This window comes from Diachasma alloeum, unplaced genomic scaffold, assembly GCF_001412515.2.
Source record: "Diachasma alloeum isolate Michigan unplaced genomic scaffold, Dall2.0 Dall_scaffold_00459, whole genome shotgun sequence".
NCBI lineage: Eukaryota > Metazoa > Arthropoda > Insecta > Hymenoptera > Braconidae > Diachasma > Diachasma alloeum.
In genome coordinates this window covers 65,233-92,969 of record NW_021680592.1, presented here as the reverse complement: position 1 = coordinate 92,969, position 27,737 = coordinate 65,233, and the positions used below count along the sequence as shown (strand labels likewise).

At 41.8% G+C, this 27,737-nt stretch overlaps 2 protein-coding genes across 7 annotated transcripts in view; one reads left to right on the top strand and one right to left on the bottom strand.

Annotated features, from left to right (window-relative positions):
* LOC107042413 (actin-related protein 8) overlaps positions 1 to 27,737 on the top strand; it is a 287,380-nt gene that overhangs the window by 195,253 nt on the left and 64,390 nt on the right. For 5 of the 6 annotated variants that reach the window (XM_015263446.2, XM_015263447.2, XM_015263449.2 and 2 more), the window contains one exon: positions 16,476 to 16,792. In XM_015263446.2, the coding sequence (XP_015118932.1) occupies positions 16,476 to 16,648 (173 nt within the window). In that variant the 3' untranslated portion in view covers positions 16,649 to 16,792. Of the gene's footprint in view, positions 1 to 16,475; positions 16,793 to 27,737 lie in introns of those variants that run through there. The other variant, XR_001461159.1, reaches the window with a different exon arrangement.
* Positions 16,637 to 27,737, bottom strand: part of LOC107042415 — a gene marked incomplete at its 5' end in the record, with an annotated part of 50,174 nt that continues 39,073 nt past the window's right edge. The window contains 2 exon segments of the mRNA XM_015263454.1: positions 16,637 to 16,942; positions 17,010 to 17,066. Coding sequence (XP_015118940.1) covers positions 16,790 to 16,942; positions 17,010 to 17,066 — 210 coding nt within the window.

The following is a 27,737-nucleotide window of genomic DNA, read 5'->3' as shown; positions in this document are numbered from 1 at the left end:
CCCTTAAAATACCCTGCGGGCTGTCCTGGGAACTGACCGCCAAGATCTCCCCTCGAACATGGCCTCCATTAATCTCCTTTTGAAAGAACCCGATAGCTCTCCTGGTAAGTTAACCCTAAGAAATCACCGAGATATCTCCCATTGACCCTCTTCAAAACACCCAATTCACGTTCAAACGCTTTTCCTCACTCCGTCAACAAAATAACCCTCCAATCAATGAATTATGACAAATTCCAACATCAATGTTTCAATTTCTTCCCAACCCTACTTGTCGCTTACTTCAATCACCTATTTGGAGCCAACTTCTGATAATAGCCGTTTTCGTAAATGAAGTCTCCGGCCTTACTAATGACCCTGCTTCTTGACTTGATTGAGCCCCTGGAAAAGTTGACCGGGGGTCGAGCACCAAAATTTTGGTTTGTCTCATTGAATAGCACCTAATTCGGGGAATTCGCCATACGCATATGCCTATCTGCCCTTCCCTTTTTCCATCCACGTTTTCTTCCGAACCCCTCCATTTTTGTTTAAAAAAAAAAACATTTTTCCGCAGTTTTCTGTCCAGTATCCGAGAGCACCTAAAAAGTGTCTGATTATCCCGTAGGTTTGATTTTTTTATCGCTTTCTTTTCCACTTTTCGCGCTAACTGCATGTTCAAATTGAAAAAACTCAATTTTGAGAAATCCTCTCATAGCACCAAAAAAATAAAATTTGCCCCAAAAAGCACCAAATTTTGCGCAAATTTTGGACCAGATTTAAGCACTTAAGACTGCCAACTTGAAGGACCTGCACAGAGGTACACCTGATGAGTGGATGAGATGACAGGTACTTGTGATGTCCGTGAAACTATCTATTAGAACAGCCAACTCAACTAGATTCACCCTACAGGGGTTTTCAGAACCATTAGCCAGGGAATTCAAGACATCAAACAATGGATGACTTTCATTAGAGAGTATTTTGACTAAGTTGTTTCTCGTCAAGTATCTATACCTCAGCTGCAGAGGAGTTCCACAAGCCTCAGCTAGAATCACGTTTGTCGGGGTCAACTTGAATTGAACTCTGTTAATCCTCGACTGTTGGGCTACTGTCAACAAATGCATCAAAAATCGTCCATATTCTAATCTGGATCTAACCAATACTTTATATAATCTCAACAACAAAAACATACCACGCATGTGGTGTGTGTGTGGTGTTAGGCATGTGGTGTGTGTGTGTGTGCTCCACACCCCATATGTCGAAGACACGCCATGACTTTGAAGGCATTCTGAAATTTGTTAATCATTGTGATAGTTTCCTCCTGCCAACTAAGGCGGAATTTAAGGCGTAGCCCCAAAAATTTCACTATCCTTTGACTTTCCAGAAGGGTGTCATGTATTTCCATATGGCGTATAGTGAATTTCATCTTATTCTCGAAACCGTAAAAACTACATTTACCACGGGCAAGCTCGAGTTCATTTTCATTTAAGTACCTGTCAATATTTTTCATGGATTTTTTAACTAATTCGATTCCTTCGGAAGCTAAATCAATGACAGCGTAAACCAGACTATCATCAGCAAACTGAATTAATTTACCCCTTCAACCGCACACTTATCCAGATCAGCCATATATAGAGAGTACAGCAAAGGACTCAATACACTTTCCTGAGGTAAAGCCTTAAATGTCGGACTAGTTTCATCGATCTTGCCATAACGAAAGGGCAAATATCTCTTCCAGACCAAATTACAAGTGAATTTCAATAAATTTTTCGAAAATTTCTTTTCTTTCAATCGCCCAACCAGAACGTCGCTCAAAAAGTTGTTATAAGCGCTTCGTATATCCATGAACAGGGCGATAACCATCTTACCACGTTCGAGGCATCAAGAATTTCCAATATGACAATAACTAGATTATCAATACAGGACTTACTCCTACGAAATCCAAACTGGGTCGAAGGAAATTGTCGGTTGTGTTTCAACCACTATGAAAATCTAAAATTGATCATTTTTTCAAGAACTTTAAGCAGACATGGAGCCAATGAAACAGGTCTAACCCGTTTGCCGTCACTCTTAGGTATGAAATAGATTTGGTAATTTCTCCACTCTGGTGGAAAAGTACCGCTCGCTAAAATTCTATTATATAGATCACATAATAATTCTCTTACTGCTAAGAGAAATTTGGAAATCCGATAATAGTCGATACCATCAAGCCCCGAGCTCAATTCATCTCTCAGAGTAGAAACAGCATAGTTGAATTCTTCTATTGTGTAAGGGAGATCCAAAAAGATTTCTTGGTTATAATGGTCAAGATCAGGAATACAACTAACGACGAATTAAGGGTGCCAAGTGAAAATGTTTAATAAATCAACAGAAATTCAATTTTTTTCCCCTATAATAGCGAGAAATATTTAAAAAATTTAGATGACAATCTTGACCTTTCAAACGGTATTCATCATTGAGAATTTAAATAAACAAAATTTGAAGATCCAGCATTGGCTCTTATGAGGTTATGCACTAAAATAAAAGATAGGCCAATCTAGAGATTCATGAAAAATCCCGAAAAATATGGAAAAAATGTAAAAAAAAAGCTGAATCGATTGATCCGGGTGACATCAGAGGAACCGGGGCAAATAAGAACGAAATCGTGATTTTTCGACTGACTTCCGGGGAAAAAAATCGCTCGTAGCAAAATGGATGATACGCGACAACAGCGCACACAGCTGTCCTACTCCGCTTGTACGCCCCCCGTCAACATAACCCTACCTGTCACTCACGATGGATGTTTTTTCAAAGTGAATTTTAGGATTTCAAACGTAATTATCAATCAATGAGTCTCGAATGGCGTTTATAATTGAATTTCAAACGAATTGTGCGAAAGAACATTGGTCTCAGGATCTACTCATCTCGGGAAATCATTTCAATAAATCTTGTTATGGCTAACCAAATGACCAACAAAATGTGTTTCGCCGATGTCACTCATTCCTGGAATTCATAGTAGTGAATCGAATCAATTACAACATTACAAGCATTATTATCATAACAATAATATAATGAACCCTAGACCAAAGGTATGTGAAATTAGCCTTTCCATTAGCCTTTCCATTCGTCTGAAATCTTCTCAATCCATTATCAGTCATGTAATATTTAGAAGTGTACACCTGTCTGAAAGTCCCACATGTCCTGCACTTAACGTCAATTGCACTAGCCAAACCATGATGTACCTCCTTCGTTGCATCTTTCAAGGACAATATACTATCACATTCCTGACAGATAAAATTATCACCTAGCGTATCAAGTTCTACTACACGCCGTCCGTGGAAAATGAAAGGTTCTTCCTTCGATTCTTCCTTCGGTTTTCTTGCTTCTGATTTTTTTGCCCTTTCTTTCAGTAATTTTTGTTGCTCATGATAATTTTTTACTCTCTCGAGACCTGGTTTCACGAATTTTACATTTTTGGGAGATAAACTGTCCCCCTTTGTCACGCGATAAATTTTTATTTTTGTCTGAGGCCATGGTTTGTTCACAGGCATGTATAACCTCCAACACACGTTCGAATATCAACAAACCCTCGCGCCTCTACCATCAGCTGACCGCAGCGGTGTTGCCACGATTCCCACCGGATATCACCATTTAGTCAATAAAACAAATATTTTTTGGTCAAAAAAATAAAAATAAAATTTTACACGTGTTACATCCCAACTCAATTTGAATATAAATTGGCGAGGTGAATTAATCAAGTTAACACAATTTATTATGCAAGGTTTTTGAAAAAAATGATCAATTTAGTTGTGCACTTGATCCACTTGGCATCCTTAAGGGGACAAAGCTGTTCAACAGTATTGTGGGCTAACTTGAGGATCTCAGGTCTATACTCTCGATTCTTTTCTTCGTAATCAAATCTATTCTTGAATGCCTTTACAGTATTCCAAATGTATTTCGAATTAGTAAACCTGGTCAGATCATCAATAAATTTGACAAACTTTTCTTTCTTCTTCTTCTTGAAACCTATCTTAGGTCTCGCCTCTGCTTTCTTGAATTCAATGAAATTAGCATAGGTTTTCGAAAATTCTCATTTGTTTCTTGGAGCTCACCTCAGGCGGACTAGTTTATCACATGCACTATCCCACCATTTACAAGGATTAGGTCTGTTTGCTTCCGAATGGAAACATTGCAATCCTTCGATTTTCACATTCTCTAATTTTGATTGGAAATAATGGAGAATTGTCTGAAACGTAAAAATACGAAGTTTGGTGACCACGTCCACTGCCACCTTCTCGGTGGCGAATTTTGAGAAAATTGAGTAATTAAGTGCCGAAAGTAATTCCAAAAATCTGAAATGTTGTCAGATTATAGGTCTTAATGAGGACTAACTCTGTGTAAAATTCAGCTCGATCGATCTAAGAGTTTTGAAGAAAAAGCGATTCGTTTTTAAATCGTTTTCCGTAAATATCTTCAAAACTAATGAACCGATTTCGATTTTCTCGTTGTCAAAATATTCGTTTCGATGATTTCTGTCTAAATCAATCAAAACATATATACCAGTTTTTTTTATCGTTATTTTACATCGCTTCAACCCGGTTAGTGTATACTGCGATGATGATCACGATCTAACTATTTAAAGTCTTGATCATCATCGCATTATTAAAGTTATCAATGGAGATAATTTTATTGAACTTGTGTCTTCTATTATGATAAAGAATTGGTCTATTCCATTCATCTTGGAATAGACCAATTCTGTCATAATAAACAAAGAATTGTGGGTTGATGTTTCCGCATCTGGTCCTGCCTTTCATGTGAGGCAACGAACTTACCCACTGCGCCAAGCCACCAGAACATATATACCAGTTCATACGAAGTTTTCTAGATATTCGTGTTTTTCCGTTTTTTCTTAAAAAACTTCGTAAACACTCTAGCCTGTGCAAAAATGGAGATATCAACTTTAAATTTGAACATAAAACATGTATACCCGCTCATACGAAGCATTCGAAACGTTCGAATCTTGATAGCACCAATGGAGGTGGCAGTAACCATCTAAAATTTTTGCTGCTAGTTAGTGTCGTGAAGTTATAAACTTTTGTAATATTTCAGACCATTTGGAAGCCCGCCATCAATGTATTGATGGTAAAAAAAAATTAGATATCACTTAGTAACATGCTCGCTGTTCCCTGCTTGTTCCGCTTCTTGGTAAAAATTTATTTAACAACATGTGAAAATCATGTTGTGGCGAAGTGGGTTCGTTTGTGTCCTCGATTGGACGTGTGGGGGTAAACAATAACAATTAATGATTATCGATGCTCATATACACCGGTGGCTAGAGTAGAGGTTATGAATGAGATTACCGAATGAGTGGGTTCCGAGTGACAACGAGGAGTCCTGACTCACTTCACCATAACCGAAAAGTCATCCAGCACCGGAGGGAACCATCATCAGCCTGAAAGAAAATAGATCACGACGACCAGAAGCCGTAAAAAGGAGCAAAAACATTACAGTTACCCCTCCGCACTCGAGTCACAAACACTTGGCATTACCGGAAGTATTCAGATCTCCTGCGGACCCACGAGGGCGCAGCACGTTCCGGAGCTCACACAAACACACCCATGCAAACCGTCAATAGTATGGGTAATCACTGAGTCCCATCTACAAGACAACCCTCCACACCGGAAAGACGTCACAGATCACCTGACCACCGGGGATACGCACCTGAGAGAATAGACGGCACCACTGAACAGTACGGGGCCGGCGAAATATGCAAATGAGGCCGGGATTGGCTAATATTTAAGTTCAGGGCCAATGTCAAGGCCCGAGAGAAATGGAGTGAGACAGTATGAGATTGAGAGGGCAATGACGATTTCCGCCTTCATGTTCACTTCCATCTCTACTGTCAGTCGCTTTGCATCGCTTCAAGTTTCTCTATTTTTCGTATCTATTGTGTGGGTCCAATTAAGAAGCTTTTCGTGCAAACTCGACAACGGAGGTGGGAACACGGTTCTCCGGACCTTATTCGGAGGTTTTTGAGGCGACTGAGGGCAATTTCGAGGCGAAATACAGGCGAATATTCTATTCATCGAGCGAGCACGTGGCGAGAGACGGAGTCGAGGCGTAATATTGGGTCAGGACGAGTGATTAGAGTGAGTGTGGACATATAAAATATTGTCATTGGTGCGACGGGGTCATTAGCGAGTACGAGGGCATTTTGGGTTTCATTGAAGCTCCTGTCAGCTTCTCTGGCAGGAGGAATCTCATTGCGAACGGAGACTATCGACTCCATCTTGGTAAAACCGCGTGGCCGTCGAGTCGGTGCTTGCCAGAGCAAAATATAATAATTTATCGTGAGCGTTACTAGCGTCTAAGCTACAGATAATATTGCGGTATTATTAATGGGAATTATTATTTTATTTTCGTTTCCTTTGTATCGTTGTTCTCCGGAGGCGCAATAGAGAGACAGAGGACATATCTCGGCTAGTATCGTGGGTAAGAGGCGTTGTGGAAGCCCAGGCGGTGTCTACGGACCTGCTCACCGTACACTTACCATTGAGAAATTAATAAATGAACAACGGAGCGTCTTCAGTGTTTTTCCGGATAGCAATTCAACAGATATCTTTGCTTCCTAATTCTTTTGGATTGTATCGAGTAGTGTGAACCGGAGTTTCCCGGATTTTGTATTATTATTATTATTATTATTATTATTATTATTATTTTTGATTATTCTTCTTTCTTTCATTTTTCTTATTGAACAATACCCTTATTTCATTTCTATTATTATTATTTTGGGTGACGACCCGCCTGTAGCAAAATCATTGGTTTTTCTGTTTATAAAGTTAGTTAATTTCCATTTTTTTAGAATACAGACTATTCAGTAATTCGATAATCCTTCTCTTTACTGAATAATATCCTCTTCCCCACAATACAATAATTAAATTAGATCAAGCACGAGCACACAGGACAACAAATAGGTAACGGTATACATGGCCCTGCGTGCTTCTCAAAGGTGAAGAGTTCTCAGGAAAGTACTGTTTACGAATTATTTCCTTTACCATTGGGGATCATCTCGAGTTTACTGCAGTAACCGGAATAAATATATTTTGAATATTCGAGAGATTAAAGAATTTACGTCGATTGTCACTTGTTGTCTCAACACGACGCACCTTTTTACATTGCCTGATATTTTAGAAATACCAGACAATGTCACGTGGTAAATCATTCCTTTTTGAAATCTTAATAAAGATAATGTCGATTCCTTCTTTTCTGTGGTTTTGATCGCCCGATAACACGTTTCCACCCGAAATCCACCCCTGTCTCCATAACTAGCATACTGAGCGACCCGAGAATCGTGACCTTTCCCCAGAAATCTAGTTTTCTCCCTTTTGGCATACGTTTTAAATAATTTCCAGTTAGTTGAAAGTTTTTGCCAATTTTTCCAGTTTGGTAATTCCCGTTAAAAATTACTTAGCACCCATAGGAATAAGTTTTTGAGCGTTTTAAGCATTCGAATTAGATTTAGGGGAAGAAAGGCGAAGGAAACAGCATTTTCAACACTCATAGAAAAATTTCACGTTACACCATATAGTGTGGAACTGCAATTTGATAACAATGTTGGACAGAGTGAAATTTTTTGCCACATTAACAAAGTTAGGAGTCCAAATAGACCCAGACATCCAAAAACTCTTTCTAGAACAACCATTGAGTGTAGTAATGGGGTTTGTGCAATTTTTACTGTCGCAAGAACAAATTAATATTTAATAGGTGATGGAAACCGGCTGAATGATGTGAGGGCAAATCCGTTTGTTCTCTGCCTATTTAATGGGTCTTTCACGAAATAAGAAAAATGAGAGTAAAATGCTGATGCTATAAATAAAATAACAAAGTAAAACAGTATAATTAAAAGTGAAGTGAGTGGGATCCGCGTCGGGAGGGCAAAGTAGTTTTTCAATATTACGCGAGTTGAGACCAGAGCCACCTTAAGTACGATTTGAGAAGTAGAGAAGTTATCAGAACATATCAGAATATGGCACATACTCCCACCCCAGGCAGTCTAATCAGAAGGAGAAAAAGTATCCTTTTTGGATATATTATACCTAGACCGCGCATGTAGAGTCCAGAGTTAGCCAGAGAGACAAAAAAACCGTGCCCAACCTACCCTTGTTTAGTGGTGCTGGAGTAGGGGTCCGAATAGTGAACACTTACATACAAATAGCCCCCCCTCCACAGGACTGTTGGACAAGGAAGGGTTGGGACCGATTTTTTCTTTCTCTGTTCAAACACGCAAGATCTGTGTTACACAAGGGATTAGGGACTGCGCTTTCTGGGTATAACACGTTTATGACCGTACCGTGGGGTCACCTAAACCGCGAGGTCTGAGCCTCTACTTTAGTCTATCTTCTTTGGGTTCTACTCAATATAACATATAACTCGTTTGGCGGTATCAATGTAGAATTAAGAATTATATATTCAATAGTCCAATCACATAATCTTTTCGAAAATTGATTTCGATATTTTTTACGATGACAGCGGGGGGGGGGGGGGGCTTGAAAAAGTATCTCTCAATTTCTGTCAGATTTTTTCGAGAGCCCATTTTGGAAATATGGTTTTGCCTTTAGTTTTTCTTTTTTTTTAATAACTCGCGTACTATTCACCCGATTTTTATTTATGACGCGCTAGAATTTTCCATTTTCTACCATCTATAAGACGATTTTGAGTAATTTTTTTTTTCAATCCCTAGGTGCTCATAATACCGAATTTTCAGAAACAAAAAAACAAAAACTTGCATTTTCAAATTTATGTCACCGTTTTTTTCTCATCTTTTTTTCACTAACTCTTATAATCAAGGCAAGTATTTGGAGCCGTCATACAAGTTGGGTTTCGTTCCGGATGTATTGTATTTTCAATTTTTTCTTCTCGAAATTCCGCGAATTTGGTCTAATCACCCCGAAACGACATTGATTCTGTATCGAAAAATATGTAATATATAAGTGCACATTTAAATTCACTTCATACTTTTTATATTCAAAGTAAATCAACGCCATTTTGGCATATTTTGACCAAATTTATGAAATTTCGAGAAGAAAAAATTGAAAATAAAATAGAACTACAAGGAAATCCAACTTGTATGACGGCTCAAAAAACTTATTTTGATTACAAGATTAGATTAGATTAGATGTTTATTGTTCAGAAAATTGAACAAAGTGATTATATTGAAAATTACATACTTATATAAGAAGCAGTAAAATAAAACAAAGCAAGAGATGAAGCAAAAAAATGAAGACAAAAGGCTAGAGAATAAGCTAGTGCATTGAGCAGATTATAAGACACGAGCAAATGGCCATTTGAATTACGATGATTCATCAAGATCACGCATCCATCTCCGCAGTTCTCGCTTGAAGGAAGCGAATGAGGGCATCTCCCTGATCTGGGTAGGGATGTTGTTCCATACCTCAGGACCAGCAACAGCAACGGCAGCTCTGAAAGTGTCAGTCCGGAAAATGGGGACAACCAAGGCCTGTTGAGCAAGGGCATGGCGGCGAGGCCTAGCAGAGGAGTATACTGCAGAGTTCAGCGAGGTATGCAGGGTTTCCAGTGCGCAGTACTTGGTATATGATGGACGCAATCGTGGATGCCCTGTAGCCTGAGATCGTCAGCCAGCCAAGATTCCGCCTGGCAGCAGAAATTGGCGCATCAAGGGGCAGCCCCGTGACGAAACGTACGGCACGATTGATCAGACGCTGAAGCTGAAGATCCAGCACCACACCCACCCCTTGCAACACAGCCAAACAGTAGAAGCTATGAGGGAATATGAGAGCATTGACCAGCAATTTGCGCAACGGCACATCAGTATATTTCCGCAGGCAAATGACCTGTTGGATTGGTGACCTGCTGGATATGGCTGCTGAAGATGAGTTTACTGTCAAAGAAGACCCCCAGATTCCTCACACAGCTAACAAACTCAATGGCAGCATCAGCGCAGCCCAGGGGAGGCAAAGAAGAGACGTCAATGGAATTGATGGTGTAGCGTCGAGCACCGAATATGATTGCCTTAGTCTTGGTGACATTGAGTTGCAGACGATTTGCAATAGCCCAATCCTGGATCCTGGAGATGTCGGCATTGAGACGCTGAATGCTGCACTGGAGATCGAATGGGTGACAGCCAATATAGATCTGCAGATCATTGGCATAAAGAAACTGTCGAGCTTCATGTACACAGCGGCCGATGTCATTGATGAAGAGTGAGAACAGTAGAGGACCAAGGATGGATCCCTGAGGTACTCCAGCATTGGTCTCGAGAAAAGAGGAGAGCTCATGATCACCTTTGACAGCTTGGGATCGTCCAGTGAGATAGGAACGAAACCACGCGACAGCACCAGCAGACAGCCCAAGATCCGTCAACTTGCTCAACAGGAGCGAGTGAGAGACTGTATCAAATGCTTTAGAGAAGTCGAAGAGAACCAAGATAGTGATTTTATGGTCATCAACATTCCTTCTGACGTCATTGACAAGCCTCAGCAAGGCCGTCTGAGTGCTGTGGCCAAGTCTAAAGCCACATTGTCGAGGGTCAAGCAGGTTACGTTCCTGTAAGAATGAGGACAATTGGATGTAGGCCAATCTCCAAGACTTTCGCTAGAAAAGACAGCAATGCAATAGGACGATAGTCAGAGGGCGACTTCGGAGAGCTGACTTTACCGACAGGAACAATAATAGCCCTTTTCCAAATTGAGGGGAAGACACTGTTCAGAAATGATCGATTCATGATGGTGAGCAGGCACTCTGACAAAGCTGGTAGGGTGTGGAGCACCATTTTCCTTGAAATTCCATCAGCACCGACAGCGTTGGATTTGATGGAACATATCGCAATCTGGATGTTGAGCCAGCTCACTTGGCTGAAGGCGAAGGACGTGGAAGCAGAGTAAGGACCACTCACAGGGGCAACTAGCAACTCATGCATTGGGAAAATCAAGGTGGAAGTAGGCTAAAAGCTAGACGGCACGGTAGACACAGCAGCAAAGTGAGAATTCAGGACATCTGGAGAAATGACAGGCCTTATGCTCGTGCCAGGTGTTAGTGCAAGATTTCGAAGCTCCTTCCACAGTGCCGCTCCATATAGTCCACATAGTCGAGAATGATAGTAGCTAGCACGAGCCTCAGCTAGCTTGGAATGGTGGAGGCTTCTAGCCTGGCGAAACTCAAGCAGTCGCAGGGGACTTCTTCTCCTCTTGAACCGTCTGTAGAGATATTGCATGTGCCGGTACGACTGTCGAAGATGGTCATTGAGCCAGGGGGCTATCTTTGCCGAATTCATTACCATCTCACGCAGCGGAGCATGAGTCTCAACTAACTCTAGGAAAGTGTGAGTGAAGACCTCTGCTAGTTCGTCAGGATTTGATGAGACAGGGGGAAAGCCTTGGAGAGTCTGCTGGAAGTCGACAATAACTTCACTCCTCAGAAGACGTGACAATTGACGAGATGCAATCACCCTTGCACGTGGCTTGCACCCTTCTATGGCGATCGAGGCAGAGATGAGGTGATGACTAGCAGCCATGGGACATACAGATGTGAACCAACCCGTGACAGTGTCGCAGTCATCAGTGAGACAGATCCAGCCACGTGGAGGAAGTTAGAGTTGAGTGAGTGACACCATGGTTGACCAACTTCAGCGAGAGATCATGCATCAGCGAACGGATATATTGCGCATCAGCATTATAATGAGACAGCTGGTCAGCGTTGAAGTTCCCCATGATCAGTTTCTGGCTGTAGCCATCTAGAGCTGCCGCCAGGAGCTCAGTAAAGTTGACGGGTACGTGGAAGGGAGCATGAGGCGGGTGATAGATGACTCTAACGAAGACCGGTGAGGTACCCACAGGCTGTATCTCACAGAAGAGATACTCCACATGCCCTGGCTTACCCGCCCAGACAGTCAGAGGCAGCAATGACCGTGGCTTTGACAGAATCATGGTAATAAATGCCAACACCACCGCCATGCTCGTTGCGCTCACGTCTGAGTAAGTGATAATTGGGAATATTAAGGATGGAGCTGGGGATGGCAGCTAATAACCACGTTTCTGTGACCACAATAATATGATAAACCAAAGCCTGTGAGCTGAGAAAACTTTTAATAGTGTCAAGACGACGGCGAAGAGAATTTACATTCAGACAGCAATCATGAAGCTGATTATTAGAGACGGTAGTTGAAGTGGAGCTCCCGAATGACTTGACAGCTTCTGATTGAGGTGTGGAAGAAGAAGAAGCCTGTTGAAACGCCAGTTGGCGTGAGGAGTGAGTCCTAGGGGCTGAAGATCAGGAAGATGCAGCAGAGCGGAGGCTCGCAACTCTGTCGATGTCAGCTAGGGAGTTGATCGTGTAGACCAGGTCTCCCTCCTTGTATTTGGCGAAGACCATCTCATTTCTCGTCCAGATGAATCGGAAGCCAGATTGTCTTAAGACAGATCTAGCCTTGCCCAGGAGTCTATAGGTCTTAGTAGAGATGAGCTCGTTAACATTCACTTGACAGTCAGCACCGTTCGGGTCTGCTGGAGAGGAGAAAGATGGCAGGGTGGTACTGTCAACAGCTGAAAACATCAGCTTACCTTTGGCTTTTTTGGCATCAATGATAGCGTGAAGCAACTCGGGGGTGGTAAGTTTGAGACCAATAGATACGCACGAGCGGCGAGGACTACCTGGTTGTTGAAAGGCATCACTTGAGGCAGTAACTGAGGCAGACAGGCTCACCACGTTCCTCATAAATCGAGCAGTGGAGACAGTGGAGGGATCAAGATCAGGTTTCAGTGAAAGCAGAACTGCCAAGGCCAAGGGAAGAGGTTCAGTAAGACCTTCCCGTTCCGGAAAACCAAAGAAGATAAGCTCAGTGCCAACCTGGTGCTGCCCTGCAAAGCGCTGAAGACTGACGGAGCTAGAGTTGACAGCAGCAACAACGCGCTGCAACGTCGCAGCATCAGGGGACGAGGACGAAGCAGAGGTGGCAGGTAAAGTATCCAATTTGGCCGTAAGATCAGCAACAGACGTTTTCAAATCCCGGATCTCTTCACGGTGTTCCGCTACGATGCCCTCAACATCATCCATACGTTTGACCAGCTCAGGCAGGTGGTCCAAGGCAGATAACTTAGACCTGACAGAAGAGAGCTCGGACTTGACGGGGGAGAGCTCGGACTGAACAGAACAAAGCTTGTTGGAAAAAGAATCAAGGTTCTCAGTACGTTTGCAAATCGTCGCTAGGGTCTCAAGGATGTATTTAGTGTTTGCCATATCCAATGGCAATTGCTGATCACCCTGAACACTTAGTTCTGGAACTGATGATTTCGGCAATACAAGTGGGCTAATTCCGCCAAAGCGTGAAGAACCTGAACCAGTAGAGCTGGCAGAACCTTTGCGAGTGCGCATCGATGAAGTCGGAGAAGACATACCTTTGGCCGTGTAGCACGATTGGCACATCCGTATGTTAAACCCATTTGCATTCACAAAAATCTGAGTTTTCATGCATATAGGATGAAAGTTGCAGTCGCAATCACGACAAAGTACCAATTTGCCACCTCCAAGAACGACCACACTTGGCACACACCAGCTTGTCTCCATCGGCCATTTTGTCGGTCGTAAAAATGGCGAGTGAAGTTGAAAGCAGGGATCAGGCACCGTGCTGATAAGCAAACAGCAGTCGATAGAGCAGCTGGCAACGGGCAGATGGTAAAGCAGGCTTCCACACACTGAGTTCAGAACCCACTCACCAGGGCTGACAGGAAATGTGGAAATGAGAGAGACAGCCAATCGATGACAGCGAAAAATTCTAGGTTAGGCGACACACAGGATATTTAGAATGCAGGATTAAAACAAATAATGCAACCAACGGTGAAGTAAATAGTCACCAGGTGTTGGTTGCAAGATAGAGCGTGCAACAAGCCTGCAACAAAAACGCCAGGGGGCAGCAACAAGCAGCAAAAGCGTTCAAGCAAAGAGCGTGAAAATAGTGCGTGTTGTATTACTCACCAAGAGAGAGAGAGAGAGAGAGAGAGAGAGAGAGAGAGAGAGAGCAAGAAGAACAAGAGTTCTTGGAGAACAAGAGTTACTTTAAAAAAAAGATAAGAAAAATGAAACGTGACATAATTTCAAAAATTCAAGTTTTTCCACTTTTTTTTTTTGAAAATTCGGTAGTATGAGCACCTATAAATTGAAAAAAATACTAAAAATATTCTCGTAGATGTATCAAAATCGGATGAATAGAATTGGAGTTATTGAAGAACAAAAAAATAAAGAAAAAATCATATCTCCAAAATTAGCTGTCGAAAAAATTTGCAAAAAATTTTAGAGATAGTTTTTACAGCCTTCCAATCATGGACAAAAATTGAGATCAATTTTCAAGAGGGTGAGAGTAAGCCGTTGACCCATATGACATGGAATACTTCATATTGATTCGGAAAACTTATTCTCCGAGATTTACTACAATTGGCACAAAATCCCTAGGCCTTTTGTGTTGGAGTGGTAAAAATTTAACCATGTGCTAGGAAGCCAAAATTTGGATCATATGTTGTTGGGCACATTGAAAAAATATTACCAAATTTGCAACTATTTCCTCCACGTCATGTCTGTGTGATGTTCCGAATTTTTATAGGGAAAATTAAATTGAAATTTATTGAACTGGGTTAGTACTTGGATGGGTGACCGCTTAGGAACACCTCGCTCGCACAAAAATTGCGGGCGGTAGGTACGGTGTAGCGGCCTAGTGTCTCCATATAGTCAGTGTAACAGATGGATATATTAGGGCACTGCACAATCGGCCGGTTGTGCGACTGGGGTTTTACATGGTTTCCCGTGCAGTCCTAGCTCGAATGGGGCACAGTTAAGAGTAAAACGGCCATGATACAGCAGATAACAATGAGAGGAAAAGAAAGGAGGGGAGGCAGGCTAGAGGAGGGGTTTCAAATCCAGAATTACTTCGATAGAAGCAATGAAATAGAAAAAATAAAACTAAAATTGAAATTTAAAATGATATATTTATAGACATAATGGTAATTAATAAGTCAAATAATTGACGAAACATTTCATCACTTGAACTCAATAAATCAAAACAAAATGGAATTGAGAACAACAGTGATGAAATGCTTCACTCAGCATGCTCCGATTTCTCAACACCAAAATTCGCACATAAGGAGGAAAGATTGAGAAACGATGAACCGAAAAACCCCAAAACCGAGTGAACTACTTTCCTGAAGACGATTAAGAAGTCAGAAAAGTTATACGACATTTTCCACCAATTAAAAATTGACTCATTGGAGCCCCCACGAGTCGAGTGGCTCCCAAAACCCTCTAAAATTTCCAAAAAAATCAAAATTAATCAGTCTTGAAGCAGCGACGGAGCAGTAATAATTCTGGTGGAAATAGTTCACTTAATCGGTCCGGTTTTTCAATCCTTCCTCCGACGATAATTCGCAGAATCGAAATTACGCTGGATAGTTGCCAAATTAATAGCTACGAACAAATGGAATTATCTGGGAATCAAATTTCTTTAACCGAGAGCGGTGACTTTTCTTGCATTTAAGGAGTTTGATTGTTGTGAAGTCTTGTGGACAGTCTCAAACAAACTTTAAACTTCAATTGTTCAAATTTGTTAAAATATTAATAGATTCTAATGAATAGAAGGAAGTGTTTCCGTGAAAGTATACATAATAACGTTTAGCACCGCTAACTGCTGGTGGGGAAATTACGGATACACCTAGGGATCTACAAACAAATCCGAATACTTTTAAAAATCAAACTGAACTGTGAGTAGTAAACCTTTGTGATATAAAATTAGATCCTTCAGATCATTCCAGGGGTACAAATTCTAAATCGATTCTATCGTAAATTTTTAGTAAATAAAATACTTATTTTTGTGACGTTGAAGACTCCAAATTTGTAATTAAAATCAAAATTTAAGTCAGTGCAACTCTAAATTTCTTGATATTTGAATACTTGTGAACTAAATCCTATCACTAACATAAAATTCCTTCCCATTAAATTATTTTCTAATTGAACTACTGTTGTCATTATTCACTGTAATTTGAAAGGTAAGAGTATGAAACTCGCGTCGTCCAATAAATTAAAATTTTTATAATTTTAGCATCTCTTTTCAATATAGCGATTAAAAACATAGTCCTCTCGACGCATAAATATTCTCCGGACATAACAGTTGCGATATACATCGTTAAACATTCAGTTTTGGTGTTTTTTTTCTATTTTTGACGATACATATCTCAACCATGATGTGGACGAAATCACTGAAAGTTTAGTAATCGTTTTTGAACGTTTTCAACATATGATCCAAATTTTGGATCCCTAGCACATTCCGCAATTTTCACTATCTATAAGTGACTAAGAAAGTACATTAAGAAACATGGATCAATTATTTTTTCGAATGATCCCAAAGTATCGTTGAATCGATGTTCTTAGCCATAAAGAATACATTTCATTTTTTGAGGAGACGAAATTATTTCACAATAAAACTACACATTTTAATTCCTTTCCAGACCAATTAGATATAATAACGCAACCAAAAGAAATGGATCCAGGAATCACAGCGTGGAAAGGTGCTGCCATATTCAGTTGTCTCGAATCTGCTCAGGAACTCTGGATTGGACAGCTAGAATGGGAACGCCATGGGGTACGAGTGCTTAGAGAAAGAGCACCATTCATGTGGTGAATTTTTAATAGTAAGAAATTATGTAATGATCGTATAAAGGTACAAAAGTATGCAGTGATTTTCTAGAGGTCAAAATAATGATACTTTCCATAAATAATCAATTTTTTCCATTATTAATCCTTTCATACGTTTTATGTGAATCTAAATGAGGTCCATTAGACGAATTTTTTTTTTATTATTACGATGATGTGCTGCTACATCTGCTTCTATAAGAAAATTCACGCAGTCAACTGATCGTAGATTCACATCGATGTAAACTTCATTACCCCCTTTCATATGAGATGATGTCAAATCCTGAAATACCATGGAATTTGTACAATTCTATGAATTCGAGGACTGTGAAGGCGTTCGAAATACTTACTGCAAGTACTTCTTGGAAGTCTTCGTTACTGACCGTTGTGGCTGCCACGAGTTGTCCCTGAATAACGTACAATATATTAGATATTAGATCAAATCAATCATATTTTTACACAAAATGTCGCAAAAATTTAAATCTTTAAGAGTACAAGAGAATGATATTGTAAATGGAAAGTTTCTTTTAAACGTTCGGTTTCGGACTCTGGATAACGAGTTATTACTTAATGAAGTTGAAAAGGATGGTAGCGATGGCCGGACTTGCAATGGAGTAATGACTATTGGACCCGATTGGGAAGGAGAAGGGTTCCTCTAAATGGGATATAAGCACGTTTTGCCTTGATTTATTTGGCCTAAACAGATCGGAATCAACCACCTTCGTCCTCACCCACCTTTACTCCGTCTTTGACACCAAAAAGTCAACCCTCACGGGTTAAATTTTTTTTGTATATGTTTAATATAAGCGTCTACGTCTGCTCTGATTTTCAATTCATAAACGAGTTTTGTAAATTCTCGAAAAATTTATGCATGTTTGACAAAATATATGTGCCATTCCATCAAATATCATAGAAAAGTCCAGCCTCCATATTTTCAATAAATTTTCTTTTCTTCTTTTAAATACTTATGTATAGAAAAGGAGATTTCTCGGCTAGGAAAGAAGGCACAGCATATTTACAAGCTCTCTGAATGTTTCTGGCGTGAAATTCTCCGATCTCATTTAACCTGTTCGAAAATGTTTTAAAAAAACAAATCATAGTTTTTAACCCCTAAGAGGTCGCGCTTTTCTAACATCTCACTCTCTCTACAGTGACGCTCTATAGGTTGCGTATGCTTTAGCGGGGCTTCCCTCACGATGCGACGACTTAAGAATTAATCAGAAATTTTCTGAATTGAAAAAAAAGGCAGTCATTTTGCTCCCCCACTCCAACTTCAGGGGGAACATCGACAAATAAAATTTTGAACATTTATTTAAGCTTGTTTTCCACTTTTTTGCCTGGATGTGATAAATTTTTTGGGAAATTCAAAAAATTTCGGATTAAAATCATATCTAAACAAGTAGGGATTCGGGCCTTCTTGGTAGAAGCCATCTGACTGTGTGTTATAACTCTTTTTTTTTTCATTTCTACCAATTCCATTGGTAGTAAGCATCAGAATAGATCTCTACCAATTCTATTTGAAAAAATGGTAACATTAATTCCGTTCAAATCCGATATCAACAATGCGACAAAAAAAATCTGCCTGCTGATTCGAAAACAATATCTTTTCCACTCAGGGGGTGCAAAGTTCACATTTCCCTTCCGCTTAGTGTAATTCCGCATGTGGGTATGATTCTTCCCTGTGCATGTGACAGGGAGTGTGTTTTGTATGAATTTTTTCATCATGAATTTTTTTATCAAATGGTTTCAGTCTAATGGAGCCTCAATGTAAATAGACAACAGTTATCCATGTCGAAATTACGACTTGCATTTGGCTAGCTGCTCGGTTGCAATGTTAGTTACAATCTAACAGCTAGGTAGCCGAATTAGCCTGACACTGCGGGCATCGGTTTCACTGGATAGCGCTGTGTATGGGTTGCGTCTACATGTGAGCTTGCAGTAGTAGGCTTCTACATTGTCGCACAAACTTTTATATCAGTATAGATATTTTCGAATTAAACATGCAATGTGTATGCACAATTGTCAGTTTTATTCAGATTCAATTTGTATACAAAAATCATTTAGATATTATATTGATGGAAAAAATTATTCTTTGATTGGAAATAAATTCGTACAGCAGTATGTAGACGATAAAAACTATATAACTCATGATAATGCAATCCTGGGTTTTGAATATATCAAAAGTCTACATCTTCATCCGAAGTATTCAGCATGTCTTCATGTTTGAAATCGGTCAATTATCGCGGGCCACTAGGCCCAGCTCAGCTCAGCTCGGGGTAATGACTCGGTGGTAGCACCTGACGGACTGACTCGCCGTTACCGACCGACCACACAGCTACGCATTTTTCACACCTCATGTTCACTATCGTTCCGGAAATGATCACATATACTTCGCGTATAATTGCCCGCTCAGTTAATCCTTTAGTCTGTCTGCTTATTAAATTCAATTTATAGTTCGGCTCAATCTTAATTATTATCGCAGTGCTCAGCTCGACTATTATTTGCATTTTTTTGTGACTGTTGAACATTTAATTGAGTGATAATATATTGTGTTTCGTGGAAACAACGTGCATGCAGTGATTTTTTGGACGTACGCCCGAAAATCCATCGACATTTCACCCATCCCTCATATACTCCACCAATCCTACAGGGTGTCCCATAGCATGTGACCAAAGTAAATTGTAAATAACTTGGATACAGTAAAATGTAAATAATGGTTCTTTTTTATTGTACAAGGAACATTCGGCAAATTACAATACAATTCCTTCCAAGTGTTTGCTATCACTTGTACTACAGAACTCTATCCTGCGTTCGAAACTGGTATGGATGCGCTGTATTGTGTTTTTATCGACATCTCTGCGTCTTGCAACTCTCCCACTGTCGTCGGATGCTTCTCATAGAACTTGTCCTTGAGAAAACCCCATAGGCAAAAAACGCAGGGATTTAATTCCGGACTGTAAGGCGGCCATTCCATGCCCCCATGGGCATACTTGAGGTGACCTAAGCCTAACACATGAGTGCCGTTAACGGAAAAAAAGTATTTCAAATACTCCAGCAGTCCTATGTGGGGCGGCACCATCTTGCATGAAGGAGAAATTCTTGACTAACTGATTTTTTCGTACCCAAGGAAAGAAGTTCTTCAAGAACTCACAGTAAATATCAGCACTAATTGTCGGACTCTCAATAAATTCAAGGAAAATACCTTTTATTGTAATTGCCGCTCATGCAGTAACTTTTTTCGGGTGTGAGGACTTGGTTTCAATAACGTGAGGTGACTCAGTCTCCCAAAAGCGAAAATTTTGTTTATTTATTGGGTGTATGAATATGACTCCGCCTTTTTTCGTTCAAATAAAACACATTTGCTTGTTTAGAAAATTAAAGAAAAGTTTATTGAAAGTATGCTCTATCTGCAGCTACAACCTTCGCCCATCTTTCAGATAATTTACGTATGCCTTGCCTGAAGAAATCCTGGTCTTTTGAGCTGATCTAATTATCAAGCCAAATTTTGATACTTTCGTATGAAGTAAACCGTTCTCCCGTAAGATCTGACTGCAGTGTTCGGAATAAGTGGTAATCCGAAGAAGCCATGTCTGACGAATCTGGCGCGTGGAGTAGCACTTCCCAGTCCTGTCCATCTAAATATCTTTTCACACCTTGGACGGTATGCGGTTTGGCATTGTCATGTTGAAAAATTAATTTACTGTGCCTATTCACCCATTCTGGTCGTTTTTCTTCTATGGTTCACTTCAAACGCATTAGTTGTCGTCGGTAAACTTCTCCATTAATAGTTTGAGAGGGTTCGAGCAACTAATAATATACAACACCTCTCTGATCCCACCAAATTCAGAGCATAACCTTGGCACTGTGAATATTCCTTTTTGGCTGGGATGGGCCGGGTTCACCTGGCTTCATCTCCTGTGACTATTCGATGCAAAAATCCTTTTCTTTGCTGTCTTTGACGTAGCATTTCACAAATTGTTTTTCGACGTTCGATGTCTCTTTCTTTCAATTCATATGGAACCCAGTTACCAACTTTTTGAACCATTCCCATTGCTTTTAAACGCTTTGCAACAGTTTATCCTTCAACATTTAATGCTGCAGCGAATTCTGACTGAGTTTGGCAAGAATCCTCTACCAATAATGCCTCCAATTCAGCATCTTCAAATTTTTTTGGTGGTTTTCCAGGGTTCTCTGTCCTCAGTGCCAAAATCATTACTTTGAAATCGTCGAAACCATTCCTTGCAAGTTGTATTAGATGGAGCATGCTCACCGTAAATCTCTACAAGCAAACGATGAGTTTCCGCTACACTTTTCTTTGCAATATAATAGTATATGTAATAACACTTCCCGCAAATGATGTTTACTTGGAACGAAAACCGACATTGTCACGGAGGTAAAAACACTTGTTGCTTACAATTCAACCAAATGTCACGTAGTGCGTTTGACAGCTGACATAAAGTACTATCAAATACAAGTGTTGCCATTTATTAGTGCACGTAAGCAATACTAAAAACAATATCTGGGAAAGGGCGGAGTCATCTTCACACCCCTAATACTAAGCCACCTAAGTAGAAATGTGCTTCGTTCCAGAAGATGATATTCTGTGCCTTCATTTCCTTGGATTCAAAAAAATTGTGAAGTTCTTGGCAAAATTGCACACGGCGAGCCATCGCCTCCTCACTTAAAAATTGATGTACAGAAATTTTGTAGGGATGGAAGTTTAAAAACACTTTCAAGATGCGGCGAAGTGAAGTTTTTGAAACTTTCAAGGTTTGAGAAGCCTTTCGAAGAGTATCATTTGGATATTTTTTGAAATGTTCTTCAGTTATGCGGACAACTTCATCCGTGGTTACAGTACGTGAGGACCAGGATGCTCATGCCTTCTATCGTCTAGTGTACCGTACTGATCAAATTTCTTAATTATCCTGAAAATACTTATAATTGGTCGAAAAATGCGTCAATTTTCAACAAAAGAAGAAAACAAAATTTTTTAGTTAGTTCATTCACTTTATTTACCATTTGAGACTCGAATCAGACACTTCAGTGTGTGCCATACTTAGAATGAAATGCTCTTATATCTGCAGTAGCTGAATCTTCTTTTCGGTAATATAATTTGATGAGGAATGATTTTTGTTCGCTGGTTAAATTTTCCATTTTAGTGCTGCAATTCCCGAGCGACTGAAGCATGAGTGAAATTTGCGGAGAGTCTCCACGTCAACCATATATTAGACTTTAGACTGCACTGCCACCTTGCGGTATTCTGCGCAATTTACTTTGGTCACATGCTATGGGACACCCTGTAGATTCGATATCGAACATTTTAGTCCTTCAAGCCGAATTGGTGGAATATTTTTCGGTTTTTTGTTTTTCCACGGTTTCGGGAGTGTTGTCTCCAAATCTGCAGCAGTGGTGTTTACCTGACGGCTCCGCTCATCACTCGACTCCTGCCCCACAGTGGTGCTCATCCGACCAGCTCAACCGCGGGTTTTTTAAAATTAGAGTCAGCAAAGAGTGTAGGCTATCTCTGGACGGACTTCTCGACCTACTGCAAGCCATCTGCTACGCGCTTAACTGGTCCAGCTCAACTAGTACACTTGGCTAAATAGCATTATTTTTTTCCACGGTTTTTCCGAATTTTTTCTTCCGCGCCACTGGTTTTGCTCAGCCTTTTTTTTTCTCTTTGATGCTTTTGGACTGCTCATCAGGGTTTTTTTCATTGGCTTGCTGACTGCTCAACGCTTATTTTTTCCTTTGCCTTGGCTGCTCATCAAAAACGCTTCTGCTCTTTTGAACTGCGCTCACTCTCGCTTTTGCTTTGCTGTTCTCTCGAATTTTTCTTAACAGCTCACTCTCCCCTCACAATGGCGTCGTTCGAGGCTACCATGGGGCTCAATAAATTAAGAGCGGCTATCCTGGAGCGCCTCTATAAGGAGCTGCTCACCGAGGAAGTTGTTCAATTCACCATCTCCAATCTTCAGGCGAAGTTGGAGATGCTGAAGAGTCATTGGGAGAAATTTGAGACCACTTACGAGAAGCTGGTCGGAAGCAGCGCAAAAATCGAGATGTCCTTGAGACACCCTACTTCAAGAAGAAAGCCTTCAAGAAGAGAGGCTTTGAGTATTCTCATGCAACTCATTGATCAGAAGGGAGTCTCATCTAGCTCTCGTCCATCAATGGTATCTGGCTCAGCTCAACCAACGTACTCCAAGAAGTACTTACCTGAGAACACGCTGCCAAAATTCTCAAGGAAGTACTCAGACTGGCGCTCGCTCCGGGACTTGTTTTCATTTCTGGTACACTCAAGCCCGAATCTTTCAAACGTAAAGACGATGCATTATATTCATACCAGCCTCACCAGAAAGCCGGAGAAGATAATCTCGAATCTGACCATCTCTGTGGATTCATTCGCGACGGCTTGAGAACTTCTCCTCTCTCGGTATGAGAATAAGCGGTTGCTGATCGCTGCTCACCTGGAAAAACTCACCAACCCACCGTTGACGACCGCTCATTCAGCCAAGGAGTTGAATTCGTTGCCCACCCAGGTCACAGAATCCCTAACAGCTCGTGAGGCTCTCGGAGCTCTAAGAAAGCATTGGGATTACATTGTAATCCATGTTATGACTCAAAGGCTTAGCTCAAAGCTCTGTAAAGCGTGGGAAGTGAAGGCCGGCTCATCTCAGGAGTAACCCTCATTCTCGGAGGTGCAGGAGTTCCTAACTTCGTGCACGTGCAATGAAGAATATCGAGATCAATACTGCTCCTAAATCATCTCCCAGCACGGCACGACCCTCCCCACCAGTCAGCTCAGGGAAGGCTCCTCACGCACAGGCTCGGTCGAGCAATTCTGCCAAGGTTCGCAAGGTGACCAGTCAACCTGGGCAACCACAACGCACAGCTCATAGCAACTCTCACACATCCAAGATCACCTACCCTTGCTCAATGTGTGAAGTTGATCACTACATAACGTCCTGCTCATCATTTGAACATCTCACGCTGCTGGGTCGTGGGGAGATAGTCGAACGCCGCTACCACTGCTATATTTGTCTTGGGCGTCATTCGGTCAAAGATTGCCATTCACGTCTGAAGTGTCAAATTTATGGCGGCAATCATCACTCATTGCTGCACGCACAAACTTCAGATCAGCCACAACGTACAGCTCAGTCTGAGCAACAGATTCGACACACTACGTCCAGCTCAACCCCAAGGACAGGCTCCGAATTCTGCTCCGACCGTGACAGTGACATCACCGACATCTGATCAGCCGCTCAAAATGCCGTTTCATGTTCAGCTCATCAAATTGACTCAGAATCAGCTCAGGATTTTCGCCCTGAAGTTCTTCTGGTTACCAACAATGCTCTTTTGGTATGTCCAGAGCGACCAGCTCACCAGGTGCGTCTACTCATCGACCCAGGGTTGGAAATCTCCATCATATCAGATCAGCTCGTTCGTCAGCTTAAGCTGATAAAAACCAAGACCTCGCTCCGAATATCAGGAATCGGACATACGGCATCTTTGTCAGCATTAGGCAAAGTCCAGCTCAGCTTACAGCCTCACAACTTTATTGCTCTCATTCTCATCGGATCAGCTCACATGGGATCATCTCCAAGGATCATCTCCAAGCTCGCAGATCTCGATTTTCTCAAACCAGCACCAATTGACCTTCTTCTTGGTGCCGACGTATATGGCTAACTCATTCGACCTGAAATCATCACCGACGGACTACTATCACCAAGGGCTCAGCTCACGCGCTTCGGTTGGATCATTTTCGGTCCAACAGAAGGTTCGGATTTAGCTCAGACGGCGACATTTCACGTAGCGGTCTCAAACGAGGAACTCAACGATCAGCTCACGGGATAGTTCAGGCCGTTACGTCGTACGCCTTCCATTCGTGGAATCACCAGATCTTCTCGGTGACTTACGAGTTTCCGCTCTTGCTTGCCTTTATCGTCTGCTCAGGAAATTCTCAAGGGATGAGGTTTATCACTAGCTCTACTCCGGCTTCCTCAAGGAGTACGCGGAGCTCGACCACATGCCTCGGGTTTCTGGACAGCTCACATCTTCAGCTCATCAGTGTCAGCTCACTGGGGGCTGCACGGCCTTCGAGATGATCTCAGCACATGAAGCTACGGCTTCAGGAGGGTTGAGGATCACGGAGTTCTCAAGACAAGCAGCGATACGACGAAGCTCAGGGTCATTTTCAACAGCTCAAACAAGACCAGCTTTGGACGATCACTCAAGGAACTTATGCACGCAGGAGCAAAATTTCAGAGGGATTCCGCGGATGTACTCCTCTTCACTTGTCTTCATGAACTCATCTTCATGATAGACATCACCAAGATGTTCTGTCAAATTCGAATACACCTGAATGATTGGCCGTTCCAACAAATTCTCTGGACCGACTCAAATGGGGATATCACCACATATCAACTCACCAGTCACGTATGGCACGAAGTCAGCTCCACCCCTCTCAATGCGTGTCTTACTTCAGGTTGTCGAGGACGAAGGGTCAAAGTACCCCTTCGCAGTGGAACCGCTTATCAAAGGACGATATGTGGATGATATTTGCGGAGGTGCTGATTCGGATAATAAACTCTGTCGAATAGCTCATCAGGTGACTCAACTTTGTTTGTCAGGCGGCTTCCCATTAGCCAAATAGCATTCAAATAGTCCAGCTCTATTCAACTCGCTCAGACCTGACAGCACCTCTGACAAGGAATCACTCAGCAAGATCATGGAATCCAGGCACGGACCGCTTCACTTTCTCAATCTCTCTGCCTGAAGTCGACTATTGAGAACCGACTATTGGTCTTCAATCACGAAGAGAATCATCCTATCGGACATAGCTCAACTCTTCGATCCATTTGGCTTTCTAACACCACTGATTATTTGCGCCAAGATCTTGTTCCAATCCCTTTGGATCGAGAAACTGGGATGGGACGAACCAGTTTCCTCGATAACTGCTAAGCACTGGGGGCAATTCAGGAACGAACTCACGCAGTTGTCAAAGATCACGATCCCTTGACTTGGACTGCTCATGGACTTCGTCGTAGAATTACACGCATTCTCCGATGCACCACAGCTGGCGACGTCAGACGTATTTTTCTTCAATGTCTTCAACAGAAATGAAGAACCTTGGTTACACTAGTCTGCTCAAAAACCAAGGTGGCACCGCTCAACTAACCCTTTCTCCTGGCCAAATTGGTCAAGTCTGTTCAGGATCAACTCAACCTCACGAATGCCACCACATATCTTTGGACGGACTCATCGGTCACGCTTACTGGGATCAGCTCACACTCATCAACGTGGAAGAAATTCGTGAAGAATCGGGTATCACTCATCCAGGAGTTCACTCAGCACGCTCATTGAAGATTGGTACCAGGCAAGAAGAATCTTGCAGACTGGGCTTCTAGAGGTCTATCATCATCGAAACTGCTCACAAACTGTGGTGGACAGGACCACCGAGGTTATATCACGACAGCTCACCATGGCCGACTCACGTTTTAGAAAAGAACCACAACGTAGACCTCGAGAATAAACCAGCAGTTCTAATTCATGTGCATGCTCAACCAATCGCTCTCTGGGATCTCGTTGACAGGTTTTCATCATTCAACCGTCTGCTCAGGGTCACCGCAATCTGTCGACGATTCATCGCGTGGCTCAGGAGAGTTCCCAACTCGTCTGTCTATTATCCACTCAATCTTGGTGATCTTGAAGAGGTACGCATTATCTAAATTAAGATCACTCAGGCAGCTCACTTCAAGGACGAACTCAGGAACATCTCACGAGGTGAGAGATTTACCAAATCTCACCCTCTCACCAAGCTCACACCCTTCATTGATCACCAAGGGGTCTTAAGAGTTGGAGTATCTCACCTTCGAGGAACTCACCACTTTCCTCGCCCAAATCGAGGCTGTTCTCAATTCTCGGCCTCTGGAACCGCTCACTGATGATCTTAAAAACTGCTCACCCTTGACACCAGGACATTTCTTCATCGGTCAGGCCCCCACGACTCTTCCAGAACCCTCACTTGAATAGCTCAACGTCTCTCGACTCTCCAGGTGGCAGCTCATTCAACAACGACTTCAAGGATTCTGGAAGAGGTGGTCCACTGAATATCTACAACGGTTCACGGCTCACTGATTCTACTCACTGACGAGAGATTTCCGCCAACCAAATGGCCTCTCGCCCGAGAGGCTGCTCTTCTCCCAGGGAAGGACGGACTCACCATAGTAGTCACCATGAAGACAGCTCTGACTACGCTAACGAGACCTATCGCCAAACTTGCTCTCCTGCCCATCTCACCATACAATTACGAAGAATAAAATCAGGTCAGCTCACCGACGAAGGCTCAAGGCCCTTCACCTCTGGATCTCACCAACCGTGATGGTTTTACGCCCCGGAACAACCGATGAGATTCGGAGTGAAGATGAGAAAATCTAAGTCTGGACAGGATTTACGACCCTTACGGACCTGGAGATTCTCATGCTTGGCCAGCAACCGATCACCGGACAGCTCAATGGGTAGTATAAAGAAAACCTTTATTGGGAACCCTTGATCTTTTCTTTGTGTTACGCCAACCACAGTTGCTGATCGGGGGGAGAATATTTAAAATCGGTCGATTATCGCGGGCCACTCGGTCCAGCTCAGTTCGGGGTAACAACGACTCGGTGGCAGCACCTGAAAACTCGCACTGGACCGACTCATCATTACTGACCGACCACACACCTACGCATTTTTCACACCTCATGTTCACCATTAATCCGGAAGTGATCACATATACTTCGCGTATAATTGCCCGCTCAGTCAATCCGTTAATCAGTCTGCTCATTAAATTAAATTTATAGTTCGGCTCAATATCAATTATTATCTCAGTGCTCAGCTCGATTAATATTTGTATTTTTGTGAATCATTGTGACTGTTAAACATTTAATTGAGTGACAATATATTGTGTTTCGCGGAAACCACGTGCGTGCAGTGATTTTTGGGACCCACTCACATATTTCACCAATCCTACATCCAGCATCGAACACTTCAAATCCGTTTGAGGATTGCGCGCTATCTCAGACACCTTTCACTTA